At 47.3% G+C, this 24,742-nt stretch overlaps 1 protein-coding gene across 8 annotated transcripts in view; it reads left to right on the plus strand.

Moving 5' to 3' along the window:
- The window catches only part of Hspa12a (heat shock protein family A (Hsp70) member 12A), a 163,154-nt gene that overhangs the window by 111,361 nt on the left and 27,051 nt on the right, over window positions 1–24,742 (plus strand). For all 8 annotated transcript variants that reach the window (XM_074078217.1, XM_074078222.1, XM_074078218.1 and 5 more), the window contains 3 exons: window positions 18,573–18,658; window positions 20,111–20,238; window positions 23,708–23,894. In XM_074078217.1, coding sequence (XP_073934318.1) covers window positions 18,573–18,658; window positions 20,111–20,238; window positions 23,708–23,894 — 401 coding nt within the window. The remainder of the gene's footprint in view (window positions 1–18,572; window positions 18,659–20,110; window positions 20,239–23,707; window positions 23,895–24,742) is intronic.

Genomic DNA, 24,742 nt, shown 5'->3' on the forward strand with positions numbered 1-24,742 from the left:
TTGCGCTTGCTAGGCAGGTGCTCTACCACTTGAGCCACTCTGACAACTAACAAAATACCTGAGTCTGGGTAATCTATAAAGAATAAATGTTTGTTTGATTCATTGCTGTAGAGACTGATAAATTGTCAGTTGGCTGGAGTCTTGCATACTGTACCTACTCAGCACCTGGCAAGAGCCTTCTTGCTACCTTGTAATATGGCAGAGGGTATCATGTGCTGAGACAGAGCAGCACACCAGCTTCAGTCTCTCTTCCTCTTCTTACAAAGCCACTAATGCCATCATGGGGCCCCACCCTCATAACCTCATCTAATCCCAAGTACCTCTCAAGGGTTCTGCCTTGAAATATCATACACCAGTGAATTTGAGGATTAAGTATCCCATATGTAAGCTTTTTGGGGAACACATTTGAACCATAGCAGGGGCTGTAGGATGCTAATGACTATCTTCCCAAGAACACTAAACTCTTGGGGTATTACCACAAGGAGGGTGGTGGGCAGTGGTAGCAAGGACTTAATACTGCTGTTGTTTGCGGGATCCTCCTGCCAGGACTATTTCAGGAGAGGCTGTGTGTGTGTGTGTGTGTGTGTGTGTGTGTGTGTGTGTGTGTATACATGTGCACACATGACTATGCATGTGGAGGGAGAGGGAGCAATGGAAATGAAGGGAGAGAGGCAAAGACAGACACAGGAAGGGCGAGACTGACCGAGAGACACTAGAATCTTCTAATAAGCATTCCCTTAGGGTTCATGTGATCCATTCAAATGTGAACTCACAGGGAAGGCGGGACAGAGACACCAATTCTGTCCCAACACTACACTCCTTGGGCCTTCAATGAGCACAAAATGAGACCCCAAAGTGCCACCTGTTGAGTGCAGAGCATGTGGTACTTGGGCAGGGAGACCATCCCATAGGGTGGGAGTTAGTGAAGAACATGGGAACTTCACCTTGTCCTGCTCAGCTTATTTTTAGAGTCTAAACCTTGAATGTAGAGTAAGTATTCAGAAAGGACACCTGGCACTCTTTCTGAGGGGCATGATGAGAGTGAAGATGTATCCCTGTGGAGTGAGACCCACAGGTAGCTGAGGAACATTTTGGGGCCTTTAGCAATTTCCCTCCAAAATCTTGATGTGGGGTACAGGCAGAGGAGGGAGGAGCTACTTCGTAATGAAATACTAGCAATGAGGCGCAAATAACTGCAAACCATAAACACAACAAAAATACAGTGAGTGTGGGTGTGATAGCCACTGGTCCTGTGACTCAGCGGAAGCATCATGGTTTTGTGTCCTAAGAGTAGCAGCAACCCCTGCACCTCTCCCAGCAAACTCCATGGGCAGCACACCTCACCCAGATCCTGGCTTGCAACTCTTTTTTTTCCTCAGAGAGAATTTGTAACTCTCCTTCCATCTGTGAGTCTGTTTATAATTCCAGGTATCCCTCCCTTGCCCGCTCCCCTCCACTCAGGGCACAGAGCCTCCTGGGGCCCTTGTGGCCATCCCATGGTATTCTGAGCTCTGGGCTTGTTCAAGAGCTTGGCAACTGAACACCAGGACTCTGACCCAATGTCAACGATTAAGGCCAAGAGCACTGCCATTGGAAAGGCTAGGGGGCCAATGGCAGAGCTAGGTCCTGGGGGGGACCTACATCCCATCGTGAGGCCTACGTCCCAAGCATGCTTCTCCCCACCCTGCAGAATGGCAGGTTCTGTCTTTCCACTGAGGATGGCTCACTTCAGGCGGGGATATTTAGGAGGAAGGGACAAGGATTGAAGCTAGAAGTAACACCTATAAAGTGTAGCTGCTGAGGCCTGGAGGGGACCAAGCTGTGCAAGGCAGTTCAAGAGCCCCTCTGGCAGGGTCCCTGACCTGGCCTCTCTCTGGGAGGGATTGTGGTATTTGGGACCAGTACAAGTCCTGGATTCAAGGAGCAGTTCTGCTGAGAGGTCTCAGCTGGCCCACAAACCTCCCTGAACCTCTGTTTACTGGTCAGGAGGATGGAACTAAGAAACAGTCTCTGCCATGGGGTCACTGGAGAGGTTTGCTGGGTAGAGAGTTGGTCCTTAGGGCTGGGAGACCAGGTGGTTACTGGGAACCAATGGAGGCTGAGGGTCCTGGTACAGGAGTCAGCAACAGGTAAATCCTGGGCAGGAGCAGCACTGTGGCCTGCAGCAGTTGGAATCCCCAGGCTCTGAAAACAGGGCATCCAGGAGGTGACAGGTAGAAGCAAGCATTGTTCTTTGTCTAACCCACCCAGCCTCTCCTGGACAGGTACTGGGTAAAATGTAAGAGAGCTTTAGTCCTCAGGACAAATGCAGTACATAGCTACTATAGAACATGTAATCAAAAGGAAGGAAGGAAGAAATAGCCGGGGCCCACACCCAGAGGCAGCCCTGTTGTACCTTTGGCACTGAACCTTCCTGACTTTCCAGGTGCAATGAGACAAAGCTGTAGGTCTCATCATCACCAACACTAGCACAGTGGGTAGAATTGTTTTCTTCTATAGAGGAGGAGACAGAGATGTGAAAGGTCATGGTTCATGGTTAGGAATCCATGGGGTGAGAGTAGGTGGTATGGCCTAATGGTTTCTTAGCCCAGTGCATGTGTTCATTCTTGCCCTGGATGCATCTGTGACATTCCCTTGTGGCCTTGTCCCAAGCCAGAAGAAATCCACTCCCAAGACCCAATGGTTTCCCAACACCGGACATCCAGGGAGCAGGAAGGGCATTTCCAGCTGCAGGGCTCTGTACAGGCTGGGAAGGGGACTTGAGAACTGTCCCACCCTCCATAGTTCAGGGCTGGCACTCAGCTTGGACCCCTCAACCACGGATGGCTTGGCATAGCACTGTTTACATCTGGGCGGAAGTGGCCCATGAACCCAGATATTGGGGGATAGTCAGGGCCCTCACGTGGGCACAGGCAAGATGGCATCTCCTTGGAGGTGTGTTAGTGGCAGGAGCTTTGGAGCTGTGAGGAGCAGAAGGAGTGGCTCACTGTGGGAACATGTGAAATGTGCCCATGTAGTGGGCAGAGGCCTCACTACAGCTACTTGTGTCTCACTGAGAGGATGCTGGATCCCTTGTCATGGGGACAGCTTTGCTTCCTCCTCACAGGCTCCCCATGGGCATCCCATGTGCTGCAGAGGGCAGAGCTGGTATTCTGCTGGGGCAGGGCTGCTGCCTGCTGGTGGCAGGGTAGATGGAAGGGTAGACAGTGTGGCATTTGGTAGCACTTGGTGGCAAGCTATAGTCCTGCAGACAAATGTTTGCTCATCCATTATCTTGGAAAATTATAATTCATTGTCTGCAGTTTAAAGGAATGATATTTCACACAGAAGTCTGGATTTCTGACGCCTGTGTTGGGTGGAGTCAGTGCACCATGGCTCCTGCAGACAGAACTCTCCAGTTTGTACAGCCTCCATCACACTTTACTGTCCCTGCTCTTGTGCTGTCTTTTTCAACTGTACCACTATTTTTCTTAGGGCAGAGTGAGGGGAAAGTTTTTATATCCACATCACAATAAAAGTAGGGCGTCAAAAGAAATACCTCTCTCTTGGGTCTCTCTTTTGACTCTGGAGAGCAGGTGAAACATGGGCTTGGAGTCCTTAGGCCTGGACTCCAAGAAAGGCATCTTTCTCTTGTCAACTACAAAATCAGTTTTATCACTTGTTGTGACTCAGTTTCCATAAAGTAGTGTATGATGGCGGATGGGTCAGAGTATGCAGTGGGAGGGTATGGGCAGAGGGCAAAGCTATGCAGGGGTGTAGCATCTGCCTCCCAGATTAGGAGTGCTGACTATTTACTCTTTCTTACTATTATTGGTACAATTTATGTGCCATAAGATAAGGCATACGAATGTGAAATGTACCTAGAGCTCATTGGAATGTATCAACATGTGGTGGGCAGAATAATGGCTTCCAAAGATGTCTGTTCTGGTCTCAATGTCTGTGACCCTAAAGTTTGTATACTGAAACCTGATCACCAATGTGATGAGATTAGGAGGTGGGGGGGGGCATTGGGACGTGGTTAAGTCATGGGGGCAGAGCCCTCATGAATGGAGTTATAGTGTTTTTCTAAAAGAGTCCCAGAGAACTGCCTACCCCTTCCACCATGTGAGGACACAGTGAAACCCAGAAAACAGATCCTCGTCAGTTGCTGGATTTACCTTGGTCTTGGGCTTCTTAGCCTCCAGAAATCAATTTCTGTTGTTTATAAGCCACTAAGTTTATGGTATTTTCTTACAGCAGCCCAAATGGACTGAGATATGCCTTAATTCCTAGGAACGTATTTAGCTCACCAAGGCAGAAGGAACATGTAGGTGTGACTAAGGTATGGACTCTGAGATGGGATGTAGTCTTAGATTATCAGAATAGGCTGGTGTAATCATAGGAGCCTCATAAGTGGAAGAGAGAAGCAGGAGAATCAGACACAGAGAGTTTGGAAGATGCAGAACTGCTGGCTCCGAAGCTGGGACATGAGTGAAGGAATGGAGATGACCCTTGGAAGCTGGAAAAGGCAAGGATGGCTGGAGCCTCCAGAAGGAGCCAGCCCTGCTGGCACCTAGAGTTAGCCCAGTGAAACCTGTTTCAGGTGTCTGACTTTCAGAACTGTCAGAGAATAAATTTGTCTGGTTTTAAGTTGCTAAACTGGTAATAATTTGTTAGTGCAGAAATAGGAATCAATATATTGTAACCACCAGTCCAGTCAAAATCAAGGACAACTTCTATCACTCCAGAAAGTTCTCTGTGCCCCGTCTCAGTCCCTGTCTACCCATTAGACTAGCTGCATCTGTTTCTGGACTTTGCACAAATGGAACCATAGAAGGTTCATGTTTTCCTGCCCAGGGTCTTTGCTCCACAGCGTTTTTGAGGTCCATCCTTGCTATTGGGTGTTGTGGCAGTTGGCTCTCTCTTTATTATTGAGTAGTTGCTCATTGCATGGGTACACCTCACTTCATTTATCCATTCTTCTGTGGCTTGATGTTTGGATTATTTCCAGTTTTTGACTATTGTGAAAAAAAAAACCAGCTATGAACATTCTGGACAAATCTTGCTGTGGATGTAATCATTTCTCATGGGTAAAGTCCTGGAAGTGGAGTTACTGGGTTGTAGGTTTGGCATGTGTTCAGTGCTATGCAGGGATTTCAACACACAAGCAAGAGGCAGCCTGGGGGCCAGGGGACTAGGTGCTGATGGCTGTCTTGTTTGTCTGCAGTGATTTCTTGGGGTACACATATGGTGGGGGTGGCAGCTTCTCTGGGCCAGTGTGGAGGGCTTTGAGGCTGTCAAGTAGAAGACTCAGTTGGAGACCCTCAACTGGTGCCTTGCTTGGGGTCTGAGGATGGGTGGCAGATGAGGCCCACGTTCCCTAGCACCTGGTCTGTATCCTGCTCATTGCTAAAGCTTTCTTATAGGTTTTTCCTGTGGTTTCCATGTAATCCTGTAAAAACACAAACTATCCTGTGGGATAGTTTTTAGCTGTATTTGTGATTGTAGAAATGGAAGCCTGTGACTGAGTACTGCCTGGGACAGAGCTGGTGAGTGCAGATCTTGGTGTTCCCCTGGAGTCCAGCTAACTCTGTGTCCTCAGTTCCATCCTACCTCTGAAAGAGTGCCTATCTGGAGGGTAGCGGTGAGGGTCAGCTCCTCCCAGGGGAAGGAGGAAGGTCTTTCTCCCTGGATGACAGCAGATGGCTTCCCAGATGGCAGAGAGAAGAGCCCAGCTGGAGCATGGGGTTGTATGGGGGGCAACAGTGATAGGGGACAGTTGTCAGGGCCTAATGGAGACAACCAATTAGCCGAAGAGTTGGATCTGATCAGAAGGACAATAGAGAGCTACAGTAGGAACCTGAGGCTGGGAATGATGTAAAGAAGCCAGTGGTTAGGATGGGCTGGGAGGGGAGGGCAGGGGAAGGAGCTGGGAGGATGTACCAGTGTCCTGTGACTAGCCCCCACTTGTTTGCAAGTCTGAGGCCTTCCTGTGGACACCTCCAGGGTCAGCACATGGCTTCAGACATTCCGGGCCCAGTGGGGTGTGCCCATAGGGAGCCAGCCTGGTTCCTCCCGAAAGGTCTGAAGCATTCCACTCTGCAGAGGAGATGACGGTTGATTAATTGATTTTCAGACAGAGCAGCTGTTAAAGGCAATAACGAAGGCAGAGGAGCTGCCTTGATGGCACCACCACCATGGGCCTAATGAAGCAGGCAGGCTGCATCCTGGGAGGGACAGGCCTGTGACACAACAGTAATGAAAAGCCAGAGGCAGGCCACCCTGAGTGTCCCAGCTCGGGCCAGGGCTATCCATGCATAGCAGTGAGGGTACAAAGTCCCATTTCCTGACCTTAAACCCTGCAGGGGCTGTGTTGGGGTTGAAACTTGGGTTCCTGGAAGGACACATGTGCTGAAATCTCTCATGTGTCCAAAATATGCATACACCAGGGTACTTGAACACCCACGATGAGGCTGAATATTTTAGGCTATCTGTGTGGCCTCCCCAGGCCCATGAAACATAGTACACGTGTTGTTTACTGGCCTTCCTATGGTCGTGACCTGCTGTGCCCACCTCTGCTCAGTAAAGAGTTTGTGGGGGACTCAAACTGGCATTTTAGTGTGGGTATGGGGGAGTAGGGAGATAAGAAATTTGGGGGTTGTTTGATCTGTTCCTCTTGTACTAGTTTATGAGAATTTTTGTTTTATTTTGAGTGACATGGACTTGCTTCCAGTTGACATCCAAAAGTTTATCAAAACTTGGTGGTCAGTGTTTGCCCTCTCTGGGTAGGAGGAGCTGGGCTGGGTAGTGTATAAGCAAAGAGGGCCTCTGTCAACTTCATCATAGCTGCTTGGCCTTAGGTGGCCAAGGAGGCTCTGGTGACCTTTGGGTCTATGCCTTGGGTCCTGTGCCTACCCTGTGTAGGTGGAGAAGCCAGGAGCTAAACCCCATTCTATAGAAAGCACCTTTTCCTGGGCTTCATTTTTCTTGGGAAAAGACTGAGAATATCCAGCCCTGGGGAAATTGTTTGTCCAGTAGTCTGCATTTGCTTTACTGTCCTGTACTGCAGGAGAGGTAGGTATTCCATTTCACCTCCCTCAGAGAGAAGTCGCTCTTCAGACTTTGCCATGCATGCTTAACTTAGCAAAGTCTAATGTTAATCAATAACTGGACCCAGTTTACTAATTCTTTCTTTGTAAGAATGTGAATCCACCATTGAAGATTTTGTATTTAAAAGCGAGAAGTAATTAGGGATTATAAGCTTTAAGTGTTTTACAAAGTCTCTGAAAGGATGTTCTCTCCTTCCTCCTAAGCTGCAAGGCTGCCTCCCCTGTGGGTAGGTGCTACACACTTTGCCAGGGCTGTCTGTTCTGAGCAGGCCATTGGCTTTTGGGGTGTCCCCATGTCCTGGGCAGCTGCCACCAGTTTCCTCTCCAGGCTTGTCCTTTTGTTTCTTTTGAGCCCTCCTGGCATTTGTCTTCTCTCATCCTTTACCTTCTGGGACCAGCAGATTCTGGCATAGGCAAATAGCCATACAGAATGTTTTCATGCTGGTGCAGTTTACCCTCTTGACAAAGGTGAGCTGTGACTCCTGCCAGTTGTTGGGCACCTTCTCCTAGCATTGATTCTGGAACTGCTTATCTGCTAAGTCAGGGGAGGGGCTGGCATCAGGATGCCTGGACCTTGGGGAGTGGCTTCAGACTGTCTAAGGAAGAAGAGAAAATACAGCTGTGACGTGGTGCTGGCTGTTCTGTGCCCACGTTTTCACATTGCCAGACTGCAGGGTGTCAGAGAGAGGCTAGTGTCAGCTGCTGCCTCAGCCCTGGTCCCAGTGTCTGGAGTCAGCAGCCAGATTCACCCCTGGAGAAGGGCTGGAGGGAAGGAGCTATGCCCAGGGTGAGTGGGTGTGGCTGGTGTCTACTCTCAGAGCCAGGCTGTTTTAGTGACTCTTTGATTTTTAATTGAGACATAATTTATGTATCGTAACACTTGCCTTTTGAGGTATGCAGTCTAGTGGTTTTCAGTGTTCGTAAGTTGGTATAACCATTGTTACTATCAAATTCCAGAATATTTTCATCTCAATGAAAAGAAACTGGCTCCTACAGCAGTCCACTTCCCATTCCACTTCCTCCACAGCTCTTTGCAGCAGCTGTTAGTGGTACAGACTTCAGAGAGTCACAGAGTCCTGGGACTTCAGGGCTAGAATGGGGCTGAGGGAAGGGGCTTAGGCATTGGAGACAGATACTCATTAGCTGTGTAATTGTTTTTGTCATTTGGTACTAGGGATGGAACCCAGGGCTGACTTGACCTTTTGTTTGCTTTTTTTTTTTTTCTAAGATAGAGTCTCTAGAACTTTGCCTGAGTGGCCTCAAACTCATGATCCTCCTGACTCCACCTCCCAAGTAACTGGGATTATAGTTGTGCAATACCACAACTGGTTAGCTATGAATTTTAACCTCTCTGTGCTTTGGTTTCTTCTGCTGTTAATAAGGCTGACAAAGATATATTTCTTACCTCCTTAGGTTGTTTGTAAGGATAAAATGAGGTAAGTTTTAAGTAATAACATCTACCCTTTTTAAAGAACTTTGTCTGCATTGTTGTCATTTAATCCTCATTAATGCTGGAGGTATGAGTTATTATCCCTATTGAATATGTAAGGAAAACCAAACTCAGAGAACGTTAATAACTTGTTCAAGATTACACAGCCTTGAATCAGTTTTTATTTGCAAAATGTGGAAAACGTGACTTGGTCTTGTTTACAGAAAAAGGAAATGGATTATGCCCAGGATGGCAAGTCAGGTGGTTCAGCAGACTCAAGATGGGCTGACTTGGCAGCTCATGGACCACTCAAGAACCCATGGAGGGTCCTTGGCAGTGGCTGTCTCTATGGACTGCTGGCAAGAGGGTGGCCTGAGATCCCGGCCTGCTCTCCTGCAGTTCACCCTCTTCCTAGGGTACCTGTTGAAGAGCCAGGATGATTCCTTCCCAGAAGCCTATGCAGACTTGTTTTCATGTCCCATTAGCCAGACTGGTGGTTCACAAACCCACTCCCAGAGAAACGGATGGGGGGTAGAAATGGGAGTATCCACCAAGACCAATTAGTAACTGAGCTGGGATTTGACCAAGTCATCTTGGGTCAAGGCCCCGCCTCCCCGAGCTTAAACACATCTCCCCACCACTGCAGTTAAGCACACAGCAAGAGCTCAGTGAATCTCATAGTGGTCCATGAAGCGGAGTTCCCATTCTGGGTAATGTAACCCTGAAGTTCATAGCTTGGGATAGCCTGGGATAGCCCCTGTATGCAAAGAGTGGCGTCCCTACCCAGGGGTGAATGCAGTGCTGCTTGTCCTCCATGGTCAGTGCCTGTGTGTCGTGCATGAACTGCACAGCTGTCTTAGGACAATGCTTCCATTAAGGAACTCTGCATTGGGGTTTTGCCTGGACATGGTGCACCTCTCTCTCATTAGAGGGTTAGCCAAAGGATGACTGTCCTACCTGTGCCATCTCTTCTGCCCTCACCTTGTATTCTCTTTCCTCTCCCCAAAGATAGATGGTAAGTATTTGGGAGGTGAAGGCTTCTGCTCAGTGTGAGACCAACTGACTGGGAATGGCAGAGGTGCATTCCTTAGCTTCAGACCAGTCTCAGCGACTGTGCCATGGCCTCTGAAGGCTGTTCACCATAAACTTGGAGAAGTCTAAACCTGGGGCTTCAAGAAGCCTGGGAAGATAGACTCTTTTTCCTCGGAGTGGGAGACAGTTTCTACATTGACCTGCTCAGTTTTAAAATGGGAAACTGGGCTTCCTTATAGAAGACAGAAAGGCTGAAGCTATGGCCATGTGGCTTGCCAGGTTCTCCTTGGCTATTCTAAAAGTACCCCCCGAGTAAGCAGACAGCCTGAGTGGGAAGTCAGGGCCAGACAGTCTTCCTCATCCTAGCCCTGTCACTCATGTTTCCTATCACTAAGAGTCTTCCTGAAGGTTCTGTCTGGTGGGAATTTTTAACTTTGATTAACAAGCCTGAAGAAGCAAAATATAAAGGAAATGCATTTGCTGACCTTGTAGATAAGAGGGGCTCTGCTTGTCCATGGTTAAACACACAGTCCTTTTCTCAACAGCAGCTGGACCGATCTTATAATGATTATGGTAGTGATTATAATAAATTGTAAAATAACATCTATAATTTATTGGTTGCTTGCCCTGTACCAAGGTTTATAGGTTATTATTTATTCCTTATACTGTCTTGTAAAATGTGTCACTTGTGGTTTCCTCTATCATGAGAAATGGCACCTGTGCGAGAGCTGATGTTCTTCATACTGCAAGGGTGGGTGCACACACAGAGTCAGAGAGATCTGAATCCAGATGGGTGGCACCCATCAGTGTGGGTTTCTTCCTAACCTTCTAGACCTCATTTTTCTCATCCACAGAATAGGAATAATGATGGCACCTTGCAGCATCCTTACAAGGCAGGATTTCATGAGTTACACCTGTAAAATGTTTAGTTTGGCATGAAATACACATTCAGTGAGAGCTATAATAGTTTTCCCAATAGATTTATTGGCTTATAATAATTTCAAATTACTAACTAGTGTTTGAATAACCTTGTAAAGAGCCCAAAGTAAAAAATAAAGATCTGACCCATGAAGGAATTCAGAAAATTGTGCATGACTGTTTTTAGCTCAGGGATTTGCCACTCATTGCCCCCTGTGTTTACTGACAAGCAGTGATAGAGGCCTGAGGATGCCGGTTGCCCCTCCACAGAGGGAGAAGTTCAGCCAAGGAAAGCTGAGGAGCTGCCTAAAGTTCATAGAACCCCACCTCTACCTCCTTTGCCTGTCCTCCAAGTGTTCTTCCTTATCCTCAGGAGTCATTTTGTTTTCCTTGTGCTTCTCAAAGGACAGCAGCCAAAAAGTCCACTCAGACTTTGCTCCTGTTCTAGAGCTGCCCTGGTTCTCAGAAGACAGATCCCTTGGGCCTGTGAATGCCTGGTCTGTGCCTCTGCTGCCCCAAGGCTGAGACCAGGGTCAGAACATGGAGGACACTGTGCTTGTATGCTGGTCTCGTAGGAACACACACACACACACACACCCGGCTTTCAGGACTCAGTGCTTGCTTTTGTAGTACCAAGGGTTACAAGGTGACATCTGACATCAATGTCTCAGCTCACCATTGCTCTCAGGGGCAAGAATCAAGAGAAGAGGCCAAGGCCTTCACTGAGACTTTTTGCCCTTTCAACATGGTATTGGGGTTCCAGCATGTCCCAAGGACAAAGCAAAATGAAAGTGTTCTGGTCCATAAAGTGAGTTCCCTCTCTGCAGGGGCAGGCAGAGGGACCTCCAGGGGTGGGCAGGACACTCCCCTGCCATCTCTGAGGCCCTGGGTTTGCAGAGGGGCAATAAAGTCTAGGGCTGAGGCCAGAAGAGTGCTGCATCTGAGACCTGGCTGGAGTCCATTCCAGAGGGAGAGCTGCCCAGTTAGTGGCTGGACATCTGCTTTGTCATCTGCAAGGGCCAGTCAGGTGGTACTGACTGAAGTTCAGACAACATTAAGGACACAACTGCGCCATCCTGGAGGAGCTGTGGAAGGTATATACTCACACTGAGACCCAGGTTGCATACCTGGGTCCAAGCCTTCTGAGTTCACATGCATAGATTTAAATGAACTCAGGTTCTTACTGGTTTGTTCATTCATTTGACAAATATAGGTCAGGTGCTTTGATAGAAAGCATAGGAAAACATTGCTTTGTCCCCCTGGAGCTTCCATGTAACGAGTACATTAAAACAGCAACCTTTTATGATGGAAAATTTTAAACATAGGAAAGTAGAGCAAATAATGTATCAAACCGCATGAAAGTACCAAGAGTTTTAGTCATGATCAACTTGTGGCCAGTCTTGTTTCATCTCTGCCCCTCCCCCCTCATATTATTTTGGTGCAAATCCCAGAGGTCATATTGTTTCATCTGGAAATGTTTCAGAATGTCTCCCTGGAGAACAAGGGCTCTTTCAAGATTATATAATGACACTATTAATGAATCCCTTCATATTATCAATATCTAGTCAGTGTTTGCATTTCCCATCACGTAGTATAAACGTAAGAATGGTTATGTGACTTGGGATCCAATAGAGGTCCAGACATTGCAATTCCTGGAGCTGATGTGTGTTTTAAGTCTCCTTTAAGCTGTAGCAGTTGGTCTCTGGGGCAGTCAGGTGGCCAATGAACTCATAATCACTGCAAATTCTCAGCCCCTCACATCAGAAACTCTGGGGTTGGGGCCAGAAATTGTGCTTTAACGAGCCCACCAGGGGGTTCTGATGCACATCAAAGTCTGAGAGTCTGTGGTCTATAGCTCCCCCCTCCTTGCCTATATTTTTCCTTGTGGTAGGGAGGAAGGGAGTGTAATCTTCCATCTGGGAACAGTGTGGTTCCCCTAATGAAAGGGGTACCTGAGGAGCAAGGTAGTGGATTCCTAGTATACTGACTCAGGGGAGTTAATATCTCAGTTGAGAAAGACATCACTGAGCCTACAAGTCAGTGAGGGTTTGCATTTGGACACACATAGAAATAGCCATTTCCCCCCCTCTCTCCCTCCCTTCCATTCATCTAATCCTTTCTTCCATTCATCCAATATTTGAGAGCCTATGACATGTCAAGAACTGGTCCTGCCCCACGGAGCAGAGTCTGGGGGAGGAAGCCAGGTGTCCCTCCAATGCTGGGTGCTAGTAGGCAGGGGCTTAATTCATGAAAACTATTGGTTTACAAAGCATTTCCTCACTTCTCCCAGAAGTTGCCTCGACACTCAGAGGCATGAGTCGGAGGTTTATGAGGGAGAAAATGAACCTCTCCTACTGACCATCTGGGCTTTCAGGGACTCAGGGATTTCACTGTCACTGGGGAATTCCAACTGCCTGTGTTCTCTCCCACTGAGCATCTCATCTGGACTATCCAGGGGGCAGAAGGGTCACTGAAAGACACTGCCCGGTGTCATGGTTCTGGTGCAGCCCCCCATTCAGCCTGCACTTGGTGCTATGGTTTCTGCCATGGCAAGTGCTCATTTCCTTAATTATTATTTAGCATTTGGAGAGTGGTTATTTTATACTCAGTGTTCTTTGTGGTGAGAGGGTCTCCCTGTTGATGCCGATAAAATTTCCATTTATTCTGGACATCAACTGCAGTGATTAAAAAAAAGCCCATAAATTATTTACTGAAATGGAGGTTCAGCTTACAGTAATAATGCATTAGTTCAGCTAGCCATGAAGGCTGTTACAGGGTTATAAAATATTTTTTATTCTCTTTCTTAAAACACATTTGCCAGTAACCTACATATGACCTTCAGCTGATCAGTTTTCAAAGATGATGCTGAAAGGAGAGTGTATAAGGAGAGAATCTTAAATAGCCTCATTCAGATGATTATCAGCAAATACCTGTTATCACAAGGCACACAGGAGAAAAGAAATAAAAATATACATATGCATCACATTTTTTAAACTGTGAGGACCAGACATTAAAAATTCTTTTCAAGTGGGTGTTTTCTTGACAAATACATAAATCTGAAAGCCAGCAAGAAGGATTCTTGGGAGAGGCAAGCTTGTCACTATTGTTGAGACCACCTGTCACATTTCACATGAGCCTGGAGCACTGTAGAACAAGGTCAGCCAGGGCTCTGTCTTCATTTTGAAAACTGTTGTATTTAGGGAGCAGGATCAACGTTATGTATCTCAGAAGGCCTACCATTCTGCTCACAGCCATTTGCTGACTAATGTGTCCAGCAGGGAAGAGCAGCAAGCGAATTATGGCTCTTTGAGGTTCTTTTAGCAAGACTATTTTTTATTTTAAGAATGTCTGCTTTGATTAAAGCCACTAGAGCTGGAAGCAAATAAAAATGGATCTGAATTTTACGTGTCTTGCATTTTGTAGCAGGAACCAGATAAAGGCCACATTTTAATTCTTATACCACTAAGACAAGCAATGAGGAGGAAACTAACTGGTCCCGCCTCAATTGCCTGCTTTGGGGTTCCAGGAAGTCCTGTGGCAGGAGATTCGTTGGTTGAGTTATACTTTTATTTATTTGTCTGCTACCTTGCTAAAAAATATTCTCCCTTATTTATACATCCTTCCACACTACAAAAGTCATTTAAAAAGTGAGTTGGCTGAAGAATGTGTTAGGAGTACAAGGGTTCCAGGTTGAAGAGTGAAGCTATAAACACCCCCATCAACTTGTTTTTATATTCACTGAACTAAAAAAGATCACATGCATACTAACTCTGCACAACTGAAGTGATGTTAAATTATCTAAAGGAGACCTGATCATTAATTTCTGTTTACTCAAAAGCTGCAAAGTCACTCCCCCTCAGCTTAGAGTTCTGTGACTAATGGTTTGCATTTTTGAAATGGTCAGAATTTTTCTGATTTGGCAACATGAAATCATGCAGTCTTTCAGCTATGGTTTGGATAAGTGTCCCCCAAACATTGTTGAAAAGTGACAGAATCTTTAAGAGGTAGAGCCTACTAGGAGAAAGTGAAATCACTGGGGTGTGGGGTGTATCTTTGAAGGCGATATTAGGACTCAGATTCTTTCTCTCTGCTTCCTGACCCATATAATTTGAGCAGGCCCACTCCAACAAGTGCATGATGTATTGTGCTGCTAGAGACCCAAAGCAACAAGGCCAGGTGACCATGGACTGAAATCATGAGCCAAAATAAAACTTTCCTCTTTTTAAGTTGATGCTCTTATTTTTGTCAAGCTACAGAAAACTAACTGACACATCCTGTGTGTTATGGGATGTCAAAGTAACTTAGTGCTTGACATACAGGATGCTTTAAGTGGTCTTTATGCAATCTGGTTGGAACAGTGGAGTAGGTGTTTCTCCAGACTCCCAGATCCTTCAGCTCTGCCCTTAACCATATTCCTGGCAAAGCATTTCCCTTTGGTCTCTCTTTTAGCAGTCTTCCTACCTCCACGGTCAGGCCTCAATTTTCTTTTCTTCAGCTTCCTTTCTTCCAAGCTTACTCTATTTTCAGGTTGAGCTTTTGGCTGCTAGCTTCTCACACACCCCCAGTGGGTACACTGTATGTGCTGAAATGGAATCTTATGCTGGTGGAGGTAGTCCCAGGAGAGATGTTATTTTGCTAGCATTCAGATACAGCATAAACAGGGCCACATTAGTGGCATATGGCATTTCTTCCTGTGGATGATGGCCTGGATAACTGATAGCCAGGAATGCACACAGCATATCCCTGAACCACATAACAACTACCTCTTGTTTTCTGTTTGCTCTTACTTGTCAAATTTTCAAAGATTAATCAATCTTTTCATGTTCAGTCATAATTGTTTATCTTGGGCATAAAAGATCTCAAGACTTTTTAAGACTATTAGCACACCAGAATGAGAGTTTCCATTGTTACCCCTCAGGGAATTAGGTGGGCTTCCCCAGTTTCTTGAACATAGAGTTTTGAAGACCGCCTTAGTATCCTAAAAAGTGAAGTACAGAAATATTCACCAGAGAACAAATGTGTCCCTACAGGTTTTGGATTTTCCTATGCTGGATTGGTGGACATTAGCTGGTGAATGATCTTTGATTTGGAATATAGAGGTATATAGGTATAATTATATGTGATACACAACTACCTATGCATGCTACTCCTTACCTTCTGTGCAGAGCAGTTTTAAATCATCATAAAATGTGGCTGAATTTTAATTTCTGATGGAATGAGTCCATGAAGCTCAACTGCCTCTGGCAAGTGATCAGCAAGTCAAATGATTTTTTCAGTACTGCTCCAGATGCAATGGGGGAGGGGAGGGTCTGGGGAGAACCAAAACAGCTTTGATTTTTGCCCTTAAAGTACCCTGGCATCCCCTTGGATCCTAAGGCATGTGTTCAGTGTATGGTCCAGCCCATGCTACTTTGCAAGCAGGATGACCCAGGCATGCTCTGAGAAGGGATAATTAGAACCAAGCAACAGCAGGGTGCATGGATTGTCTGGAAGTAATAGCTTGTTTGCTAATTGCCAACACCAGGTTTTCTGGGCAATTAGACTTTTGGTTTCTTCCAAGACCTTCTGAGAAAATGTGGACACATAGCCGCAGGCCTTCCAGTTAGCAGGTGGAAAGAGGGCAGCTCCTGGGGTGGATGGCAACTCTCCAAAGGCTGCCCAAGGGGCTGTGGGCAAGATGAAACCATTACCAACAGGTGGAAGCATCCTCAGGCTGATCCCTCTAGTGCAGAGGCAGGGTCCTTCCCAGCTTCTGTGGAAGGGGATACCCTGGTGCTGAGAGATTAGCAAAGCTGGTAGATTTCAGCAGGCTGGTCAAGGAACCAAGCACACCTCTCCATTCTCTTCTTAAGAGCACTGGAGTGCTGATAGGAATAGGAAATAATGTCCCCTCACAGGTGTTCAAGTGGAATTTTTAATACTTTTTCTTAAGGATAAAAGTTTTTTAAAGATAAAACTTAACCATTTTAGCTATTTTTAAATGCAGAATTGAGTGGCATGAATTCTATTTACAATGTTGTGTAGCCATCACCACTGTTTCCAAAACTTTTCATCACCCCAGTCAGGAACTCAGTGCTCATTAAGCAACAACTCTTCTCCATTCTTTCATCCCTCCAGCTGGCCCCTGATAACCTCTGATCTACTTTCTGTCTCTAGGAATTTGCCTATTCTGGATATTTCACACATGTGGAATTACATAGTCTTTGTCCTTTTGTGTGAAGCTTATTTCACTTAGCATGGTTTCTGGCTGATCCATGTTGTAACATGTATAAGAATGTCATTCTTTCGTATAGCTGAATACTGTTGCATTGTATGGGTATACCATATTTTGTTTATCCATTCCCCTGTTGATGGACACTTTGGTTGTTGCTACTTTCTGGTTATTGAATAATGTTGTACCTAACATTCACGTATGAGTGCCTCTTGAGTCTTCAATTCTTTGTAGATGTGTAGGGCTGGGTCATGTGGTAATTCTATACCTGACTTTGAGGAACCACCAACCATTTTACATTCTTATTAGCAGTGCACAAGGGTTCCAGTTTCCTCACATTTTTTAATCAACATTTGTTCTTTTCCTTTCCTTTTTGTTTTTAGCTGTAGTCATCCTAGTGGGTGTGACGTGATATCTTATTGTAGTTTTGATTTGCATTTCTCTGACCATTAAGGTGGTAGAGCATCTTTTCATAAATTTACTGACCATTTACATATCTTCTTTGAGAAATGTCTGTTCAAGAAATGTCTATATAACCCTTTGGCCTAGTTGGTTGAGGTTTTACCTCTGCCATTGTGTGGTTGTGTACCTGTCTTGCAGAGGTTGAAACTCAGTCTCCATGGGAAGAGGCCATGAGCAGGGAGGCGGCTGTGCAGATTCAAGGCATTCACTGTCTCATGGTTCATTTCTCCCCTTAGCTTGGGTGAGACCTACTGTAATGATGCTATTTGAGTTCCCACAAAGTAGAAGAAAGTTTTTATAAGGGCCCAGGATTAAGGCAAAGTGATTTGGTAGACAAGGCAGATGGAGCTGCTCCTTGTACTTCCCTGAGACAGACATGTCTTCCCCAGATACCTCTGAGCCTTCTACCAGCTATTAGACTGTGCAGCAAACAGAGTAGACTATGTAGAGCCCTGCTTGGCCCCTGGTACTTGTAGATGCCCAGTGTCTGGCCTTTGTCTCCCTGGAAAGAGCACATAGTTCTTGCTCAACTGCTCTGGGGCCCTGCCAGTCCTTGCCCTGGGTAGTGGGCAAGACAGCACTGTGAAACATTCTGGCACTGACCAGAGAGAGTATATTATGTCTTTCCCCTTAAGGGGGGAGCTACTGGTCTCAGAGGCTCTGGAACTTGTATCTGTGCATGAAGAATTGCGATAGCTTCAGGGCAATGGCAACACCATGCTGGTGCTTCTTTGCTGTTGGTCCTTCCCCTGTTTGACCTGTGTCCTTTGTGGGGCCCACCTGTAGGGGCAGAGTTGCTAATCTAGCTGCTTTTTTTGCTGTGATTTTTCTTATTGAATGTCAAAAACCCTCAGTGTCACTGAAGAGATGAGTTCACCATGCACTTGTACCAGAGTGCGGGAGAGGTGACGCCTTCACCAGGCATAGACACTCTCTCAGGTCCCATCTCCTAGTGCAGGGGTTGTTAACCTTTGGGGAAAGTGTCCCACACTCTCTTGGGAACCTGCAGGCAGTGGATACTTCCAGAAAACAACTATGAAAACTGGCATACCCACTTAGGGTATGCCAGTCCATAGTGGAGCCCAGGCTAAGAACTGACTCTCTAGAGGACCCAGCCAGGAGCTGGGGCCTTCTGGGGACAGAGCAGCATCTCCTGCTTAGAGGGGTCATGTGGCACAGTGAGAGGCCTGGTAGTCACTGGGAGAAAAGGGACAGGGACATCCTATTTGGTCAGTTTCTAAATACCAAACCCAAGAGGGTGCCAGCCTAGACAGGGACATTCTGTGTTCCTGACTGGGCTTGGGCCTGGCTTGTCACATTAGCAGGCTTTGAGAAGCCATGTGCCTAGAGGAGCAAAGCCATATAGTCCTCACTCCTGTTCCCTGGGCCAGCCCTTGCACTTCTAAGGAGTGGACTTTTTCTTTCCTTTCAGAAACAGCCCCCACATCTGCATATTCATCTCCAGCCCGGAGTCTTGGGGACACAGGAATAACACCTCTCTCTCCTTCCCATATTGTGGTAAGACACCTGTGCATGTGCGTCCTAACTATGTTTGCTTTTTGGTCAGCTCTCCCAGTTTAAGGCTTCTAGGCAGCCCCTCACATCCACTAGGGGGACATTAAATTGACTCCATTCAAGCCACACGAGCCCTGCCAAGTCCCTTCCCCACTCTGTGCCTGCAAAGGCTTTCAGACATGTGGCCGGTGCTTCCAGAGCTCTGGGCCTGGAAACAGCCCTGGGTATGTGAGCAGACGGTGGGAGCAGCTATCCAGAGACTCAGGGCCCAGAGACATAGACATCCTCTTGGAAGGAAGCAGCTATTTCTAGTGGGTGAATCGGTGAGTGTCCCCTGCTCTGGAGCATATCCAAGAGCCCACAGCTGGGGAATTGCCACGCCACAGATTGCCCCAGAGAGAAGACCTGAGCAGGAGTCACCTGTATGGAGGGGACTGGAGGCAGGACTGTTGTTCATCCCTACCCTACACTAGAAGGGAGATGGAGGGTGTGGGGAGCTGTTCAAAGGGTACACAGAGCCAACTGGAATAAAGCACCCAAGGAAAGGGCAGCTTTGCACTGCTCAGGTCCACAAAGACCCTGCTGAGAACTTCCTTTGGAGCTACCACTTGGTAATTGGGGGTGGGGAAACTTGCCCTGGTTTTCCCAGAGCTGTGCTGCTTTCATAATTGAAAGTCCTGCATCCCAGAAACTCCCTTGGTACTGAGCAAACTGGGAGGGTTGGTCACCTGTTACCAGGTCTAGTGGTTTTCAAACTCCACACTCTGAGGATTTCCTATGGGAGCTCTGGGGTGGTGGGGATGGGGGGTGGGCGAGGAGCCAGTGGTAGTGTCCTCATCCCATGGGAGTTAATTTTTTTTTAATCTACGTTGCTTAAAAAAAGAAGTTTGGAACCTAGAATAGCCTACCTTAGTGACTTGACAGATGAAGAAAAACTCTGATCCCCAAGGACCAGCAGGGTCCCAAGTGTGCCCAGCTGTGCATGTGGATGAAATGCTGGCACAGATGGAGTGGGCACTGGGGGGTATGGTGGGCGCAACTGGCAGAGTGCTCTGGGAAGTGGTGGGAGGTCTACACAGGGATTTGGGGAGAGCAGTGTGGGGAAGATTGTGTCTACCCAGGGAGCTACGGGGCTTCTACCCTGATGCCCTGATGGTCTCATTTCTGTAGTCATGTGAATGCATAGTTGGTGAAGGGAAGCAGGAAGACTGTAGGCAATGCCTTCTGTCAGTCGTCCAGGCCCCAACTCAGGGGTATCTCAATACCTCTCTGAACCACTTAGGAAGGGCCTGAGGGTGGCCTGCTCTCCCCCAGGGCTGTCATGTGGCAGGCTTGAGCAGGAATGAGGGTGCCCGTCTGTCTGCAGTGAGGGTTCAGCTGGGCAGGATGGGGGTGTCTTCCTGAAGGTCCTGCTTGCCCCCCACCCCCATCCAGTGCCTCACTGTATATCTGCAGAACGACACTGACCCCAATGTGTCAGAACAGCAGACGTTTCTTGTGGTGGTAGCCATTGACTTTGGGACCACATCCAGCGGCTATGCCTACAGCTTCACCAAGGAGCCAGAATGCATCCATGTGATGAGGTGAGTGCTGTGTGGGGAGGGGCATGCAGCTGGCCCAGTCACTGCACCCGTGGAGACTCTAGGCAGGGCCAGTCACTGAGCAGGGGAACAGTGCTTAGGATGAGAACTCTGGATCTGATCCAGACCCACTGTGCCACTTTGGGCAGCCACTTCTGACCTCTGGACTCCAGGTTCCCATCTGTCAAAGCATTGGATTAATTCTGATTTAGTAGATCTGGGGAAGGGCTATTTAGTATATTTGAAGTCCAGCCTGGATGAGTCCAGGGTATGGCCTGGATGAGAGGAGCCAGGAGCTGCTGTTTATGACATCTGAGATGGAGGTGGTGATCTTAGGCAATTGTTGAGCCTGCTAGACCTCACTTTCCTCATCTGTGAAATGGAGATAATCCTGTGCCTGCCTCACAGGATGTTCATGTAAATTAAATGAAATTTCCTACCAAGTGCTTAGCGCATAAGAAAATGTAAGCAGGGAGGTGACCGATGACAATACCAAAGGCAGAAAGCTCCTGGTCTATGAGAAAGAAGTGAGGGGCAAATATCTGCCAGGGATCCTGAATGCAAAGTTGTCTTAGGGCCTCCTGGGGTGCACTCGGCATTGGACAGTCCCTTTTTTTCCCTGATGCATTCAGCAGCTAAGGGGGCCTTCACACCCACCAATCCCTGGGATCCAGTGTCTGTGGGCCCTGTGGTCTGATTTGACATCAGAGTTTGTTGTCAGAGTCTTCCTACAACATCTGCACCGCCTCAAAGCTCCAGAAGCGTGGGATTTATCACCCAATTTTCCATCTAGGGGATGGTTGAAGACACATTGTAATTGGGTTGGCATTGACTTTAAGTGAGTAATTGTGGAAATTAGTGATCACTTCCAGAGCAAGATTTTGAGTATATTTCCAAAGGCTTCTTAAAACACAGGTCATCAAAAAAGTGGCTCCCATCAAACTTTGGGTGAGGCCTGACCCTCTCTGGAAAACCAGAGGTGGCTCAGCCAGAGGTCATTGTCATAAGAAGCTCCAGAAGACCTTTGGTTGTTGACTCACTAGGAAATAATTGAAAGCCATTTCTGTAACTGTGTGGCCCTCTGTGCTCAATTGTCTCTAGGACTGTACCTCAGTGAGTCAGGCAGGTGCCGGTAGGAACTGTACTGCTCACCAGGTGGAAAACCAGAGTGTAAAAGAGCCTGAACCTCTTTGTAAGCCTCTATGTAGTTGTTCTGAGAAACTCTATTTCCACAGGATGGTGGGCAATGAAAATAGAAAAGAAAGAGTGATGATAACGATGAACTTGCTTAGAGAAATACTTACAAAGCATTACCATGGCTTTAGAGTGGGGGTTGAATTTTATTTCAGTCAGAGGATATTAACATAACCAAGATAAAGACTGAGAAAGGTTTGAATGAGGAAATTTACTGTTTTGCATTTAAATAGGAATGAAGGAATAAAAATTGAAGGGAAAAAGCTCATGGGGTCATTATCTACTGAGAATGTCATTGTTGATAATAATGACAAGTCCCTTTGTGAAAGCAGTGTTAGGAGCTGATGCCTTGCATAAGAATCATCCCTGTGTCTCCTCCATATGGTCACTTCAGGAACTCTGGCCCCAGGAGTAGAGGCCTGTGTCCTGATAGACCTTTACTGGGTAACTGGCCATCTGAGTGGCAAGTCTAGCTGAGGTTGGCACTCATCTGAACTGCAGTGGCCCTACTCATTCTTAACGGTGTGATGCACACAGTCCAGGTTCAAGCTCAACCAGGGCCAAAGCCACCCACCAGTGGACTGGGGGAGCTGCTTATTTCCCCTTGCCTGGGTCTCCACCTGAAGCTGCTCCCAGGTCTCCTGGCCAGGGTCTGAGTGGGATGGGACCAGCCTGCTCTCTTAGTAGCCCTGGCTTCTTGGCAGTGGCCCCCAAGGAGAGGAAACATGGGGTCACCACTCTGTCCACTTCCCCTCCCTGTCTCCTGTCTGTGTTTCTTTCTATCTGTTGGAGAGGAGGAAGGAAGCTTCTCTGGAGTTCAGCCCACCCCTTCCCTGTTCCATCTCATGTCTGTCTGTCTGTTCTCCTTTGCTTCTCTTCTGGCTCCTTCTCAGTGGATAATCATGTGCAATTGTTTCCTTCCTCAATGTTTCTCGTAGTGCTTCCATCCCATCTTGACATTATGGCAGTCACAGAACTGTGGGGGCAAGCAGGTCTGTTTCCTGCTAGGATCTCTTCCGTGAACTCTGGGCTTGTGCTTATGTCCCCTTGCCTCCAGGAGTTCAATGCATCACACTCAGCTAGAACTCCCACCATTCCCTCTAGCCTCCTTCTTAGCCAGGGCTCTTAGCTCTGTGTTTGTACCCTCTCCTCTAGGGCCCATGCTTAAAGGCTCTGAGATGCCTGGGCTCCTGGTGACCACCATAGCTAATTGGCTCCCTTCTTTCTCTGGAGCAACTCAATACCCATCTGTCCCCACCTCTCATCCTGTAGCTTTCTCAGCTCTGTCCCCAGGCTAGGTCTGACCTCTTCTGCCTCCTGGCTTCCAGTTTGTACCCTTTAGTCCAGTTTGCTCTCAGAAACTGCAGCTCTTATTCTGTCATGCCCCTGTTCTAAGACCATCAGTGACTCCCCACTATTCACAGATTAAATCTCTTAAGTCCTCCAGGTTCTCCCCAGCCTGGTTCCAACCCCTTTTCTTAGTCTTATTTCTCACTCTTCCCATTCACACAATTGCTCATTTCGTCTACATACTCTTGTCCAGTCAACACCATCACTTAGCATGCACATATGCTCTGTGCTGCTCACCTCTGAACATCTCCTGCCCTCATGGACATACTTTCTGATGTCCATGAGGGCAGGAGATGTTCAGGATACTTAATAACTCATTTTTCCTGGATCCCTGGAGTGTTCTTTGCTCCTTCGAGTTCCAGTTATCCTTCACTTCTTCCAGTCTCCCCTGAGTCCTGCATTCTACCCTGGACCCCATGAGCCAGCACCTCTGCCTTCTCTGACCTCTCAGGCCAGTTCCCTGGGTCCCTCATTTGTATCTGATAAGGTAGGTATTTCTGCATTTGTTCAGACCTACCTTTTTTCAAAGAGTATTCAAGCCAGTTCTATACCTATATCTACATTGAGTGCTTACAGATTAACAAAAAAAACAAAAACAAAAACAAAAAAAAAACACCTACCAGACTGTGAGTGATTTGAAAACTGTTTAGTCTCTGTGTCACTGGCACATGACACATAGTAGCTGCTCAGTAAATGCCAAGTGCAAGGGTAAATGTAGACCTTGTTGTTGAGCAAGAACCTGGCACTGCCCCTTCCCCTTTTCTTTTTAACTGAGGTTGTGTCTCCAGCTGCTGCTCAGCCAGCTGAACCAGAGTGCATCTGAGCTCTGTCTGTGTCAACCACACATACAGTTGGTACTCAACTCTGGGCTACCTGAATTGGGATTTTGAAAGAAGGACCCGTAACCTTTGCCTTCCCTTGGTGGCAGACGATGGGAGGGAGGCGACCCTGGTGTGTCCAACCAGAAGACCCCAACCACCATCTTGTTGACCCCTGAGAGGAAGTTCCACAGTTTTGGGTATGCTGCCAGGGACTTCTACCATGACCTGGATCCCAACGAGGCCAAGCAGTGGCTGTACCTGGAGAAGTTCAAGATGAAGCTGCACACTACAGGGGTGAGTGAGCCCCTCCCTGTGCCCAAGTCCTCTGCATGGCGAGCTGAGGTTCCTCCAGCTTGGGGTGGGAGGTGGGGGTGTGTCTTTCCAACTCAGGGGGCCCTTGGGTTTCTCCCAAACAGAAATTGATATCCATTTACCTTGATTTTAGAAATAACCTAGAACACACACTTCACAACACTTTGTGGAATACACAGTGCTTTCTGATGTCCATGAGGGCAGGAGATGTTCAGGATACTTAATGACTCACTTTTCCTGGAAACGGACCAGTCAGAGAGGACCCTGACTGTGGCATGGATTGTAGGGTGGTGGGACCCTGCTGTGCCCAACCCCTTTGGTTGTTGGATTATTGCGAGACCAGGGGACCCTCTGTCCACAAGGAGCAGCTCAAGGGTTGGGGACATCTAGTGGGCTCAGGGAAGTGACTGGTAACTAACTGGTTTAGAAGTAGCAACCAGTAACAGCTGGCAGGTCCACCCCTCTATGTGGGGAGCGAGCAGCTCAGGACACCAAGTGCCCAGTCACTGGCAACCCAAATGCCAAAGCTGTAACTTCACTTCTGCTCCCAGAAGTAACTATTCTGTAAGATGTCCCTAGCCAAATAGGCATCCTCCACCCCATGGCCTCATAGGAAAGGTGGGGCATAGGATGAAAGGTATCCCATCAACTCTCCTTAACTTAAGAGGGTGGTGGTAATGTTTAGGGACCACAGACTCTAGGTCCATTCCTGCCTCTGGTACCTTCAAGATGTTTAATTCAAGGAATTTAACCTCACTATGCTTAAGCCGACCTTACCTGTAAAATGAACAATATCTTGCTTTTAGGACTAGCGTGAGAATTAAGGAATG

The sequence above is a fragment of the Castor canadensis genome, chromosome 7 (genome assembly GCF_047511655.1).
Source record: "Castor canadensis chromosome 7, mCasCan1.hap1v2, whole genome shotgun sequence".
NCBI classification, from domain to species: Eukaryota; Metazoa; Chordata; class Mammalia; order Rodentia; family Castoridae; genus Castor; species Castor canadensis.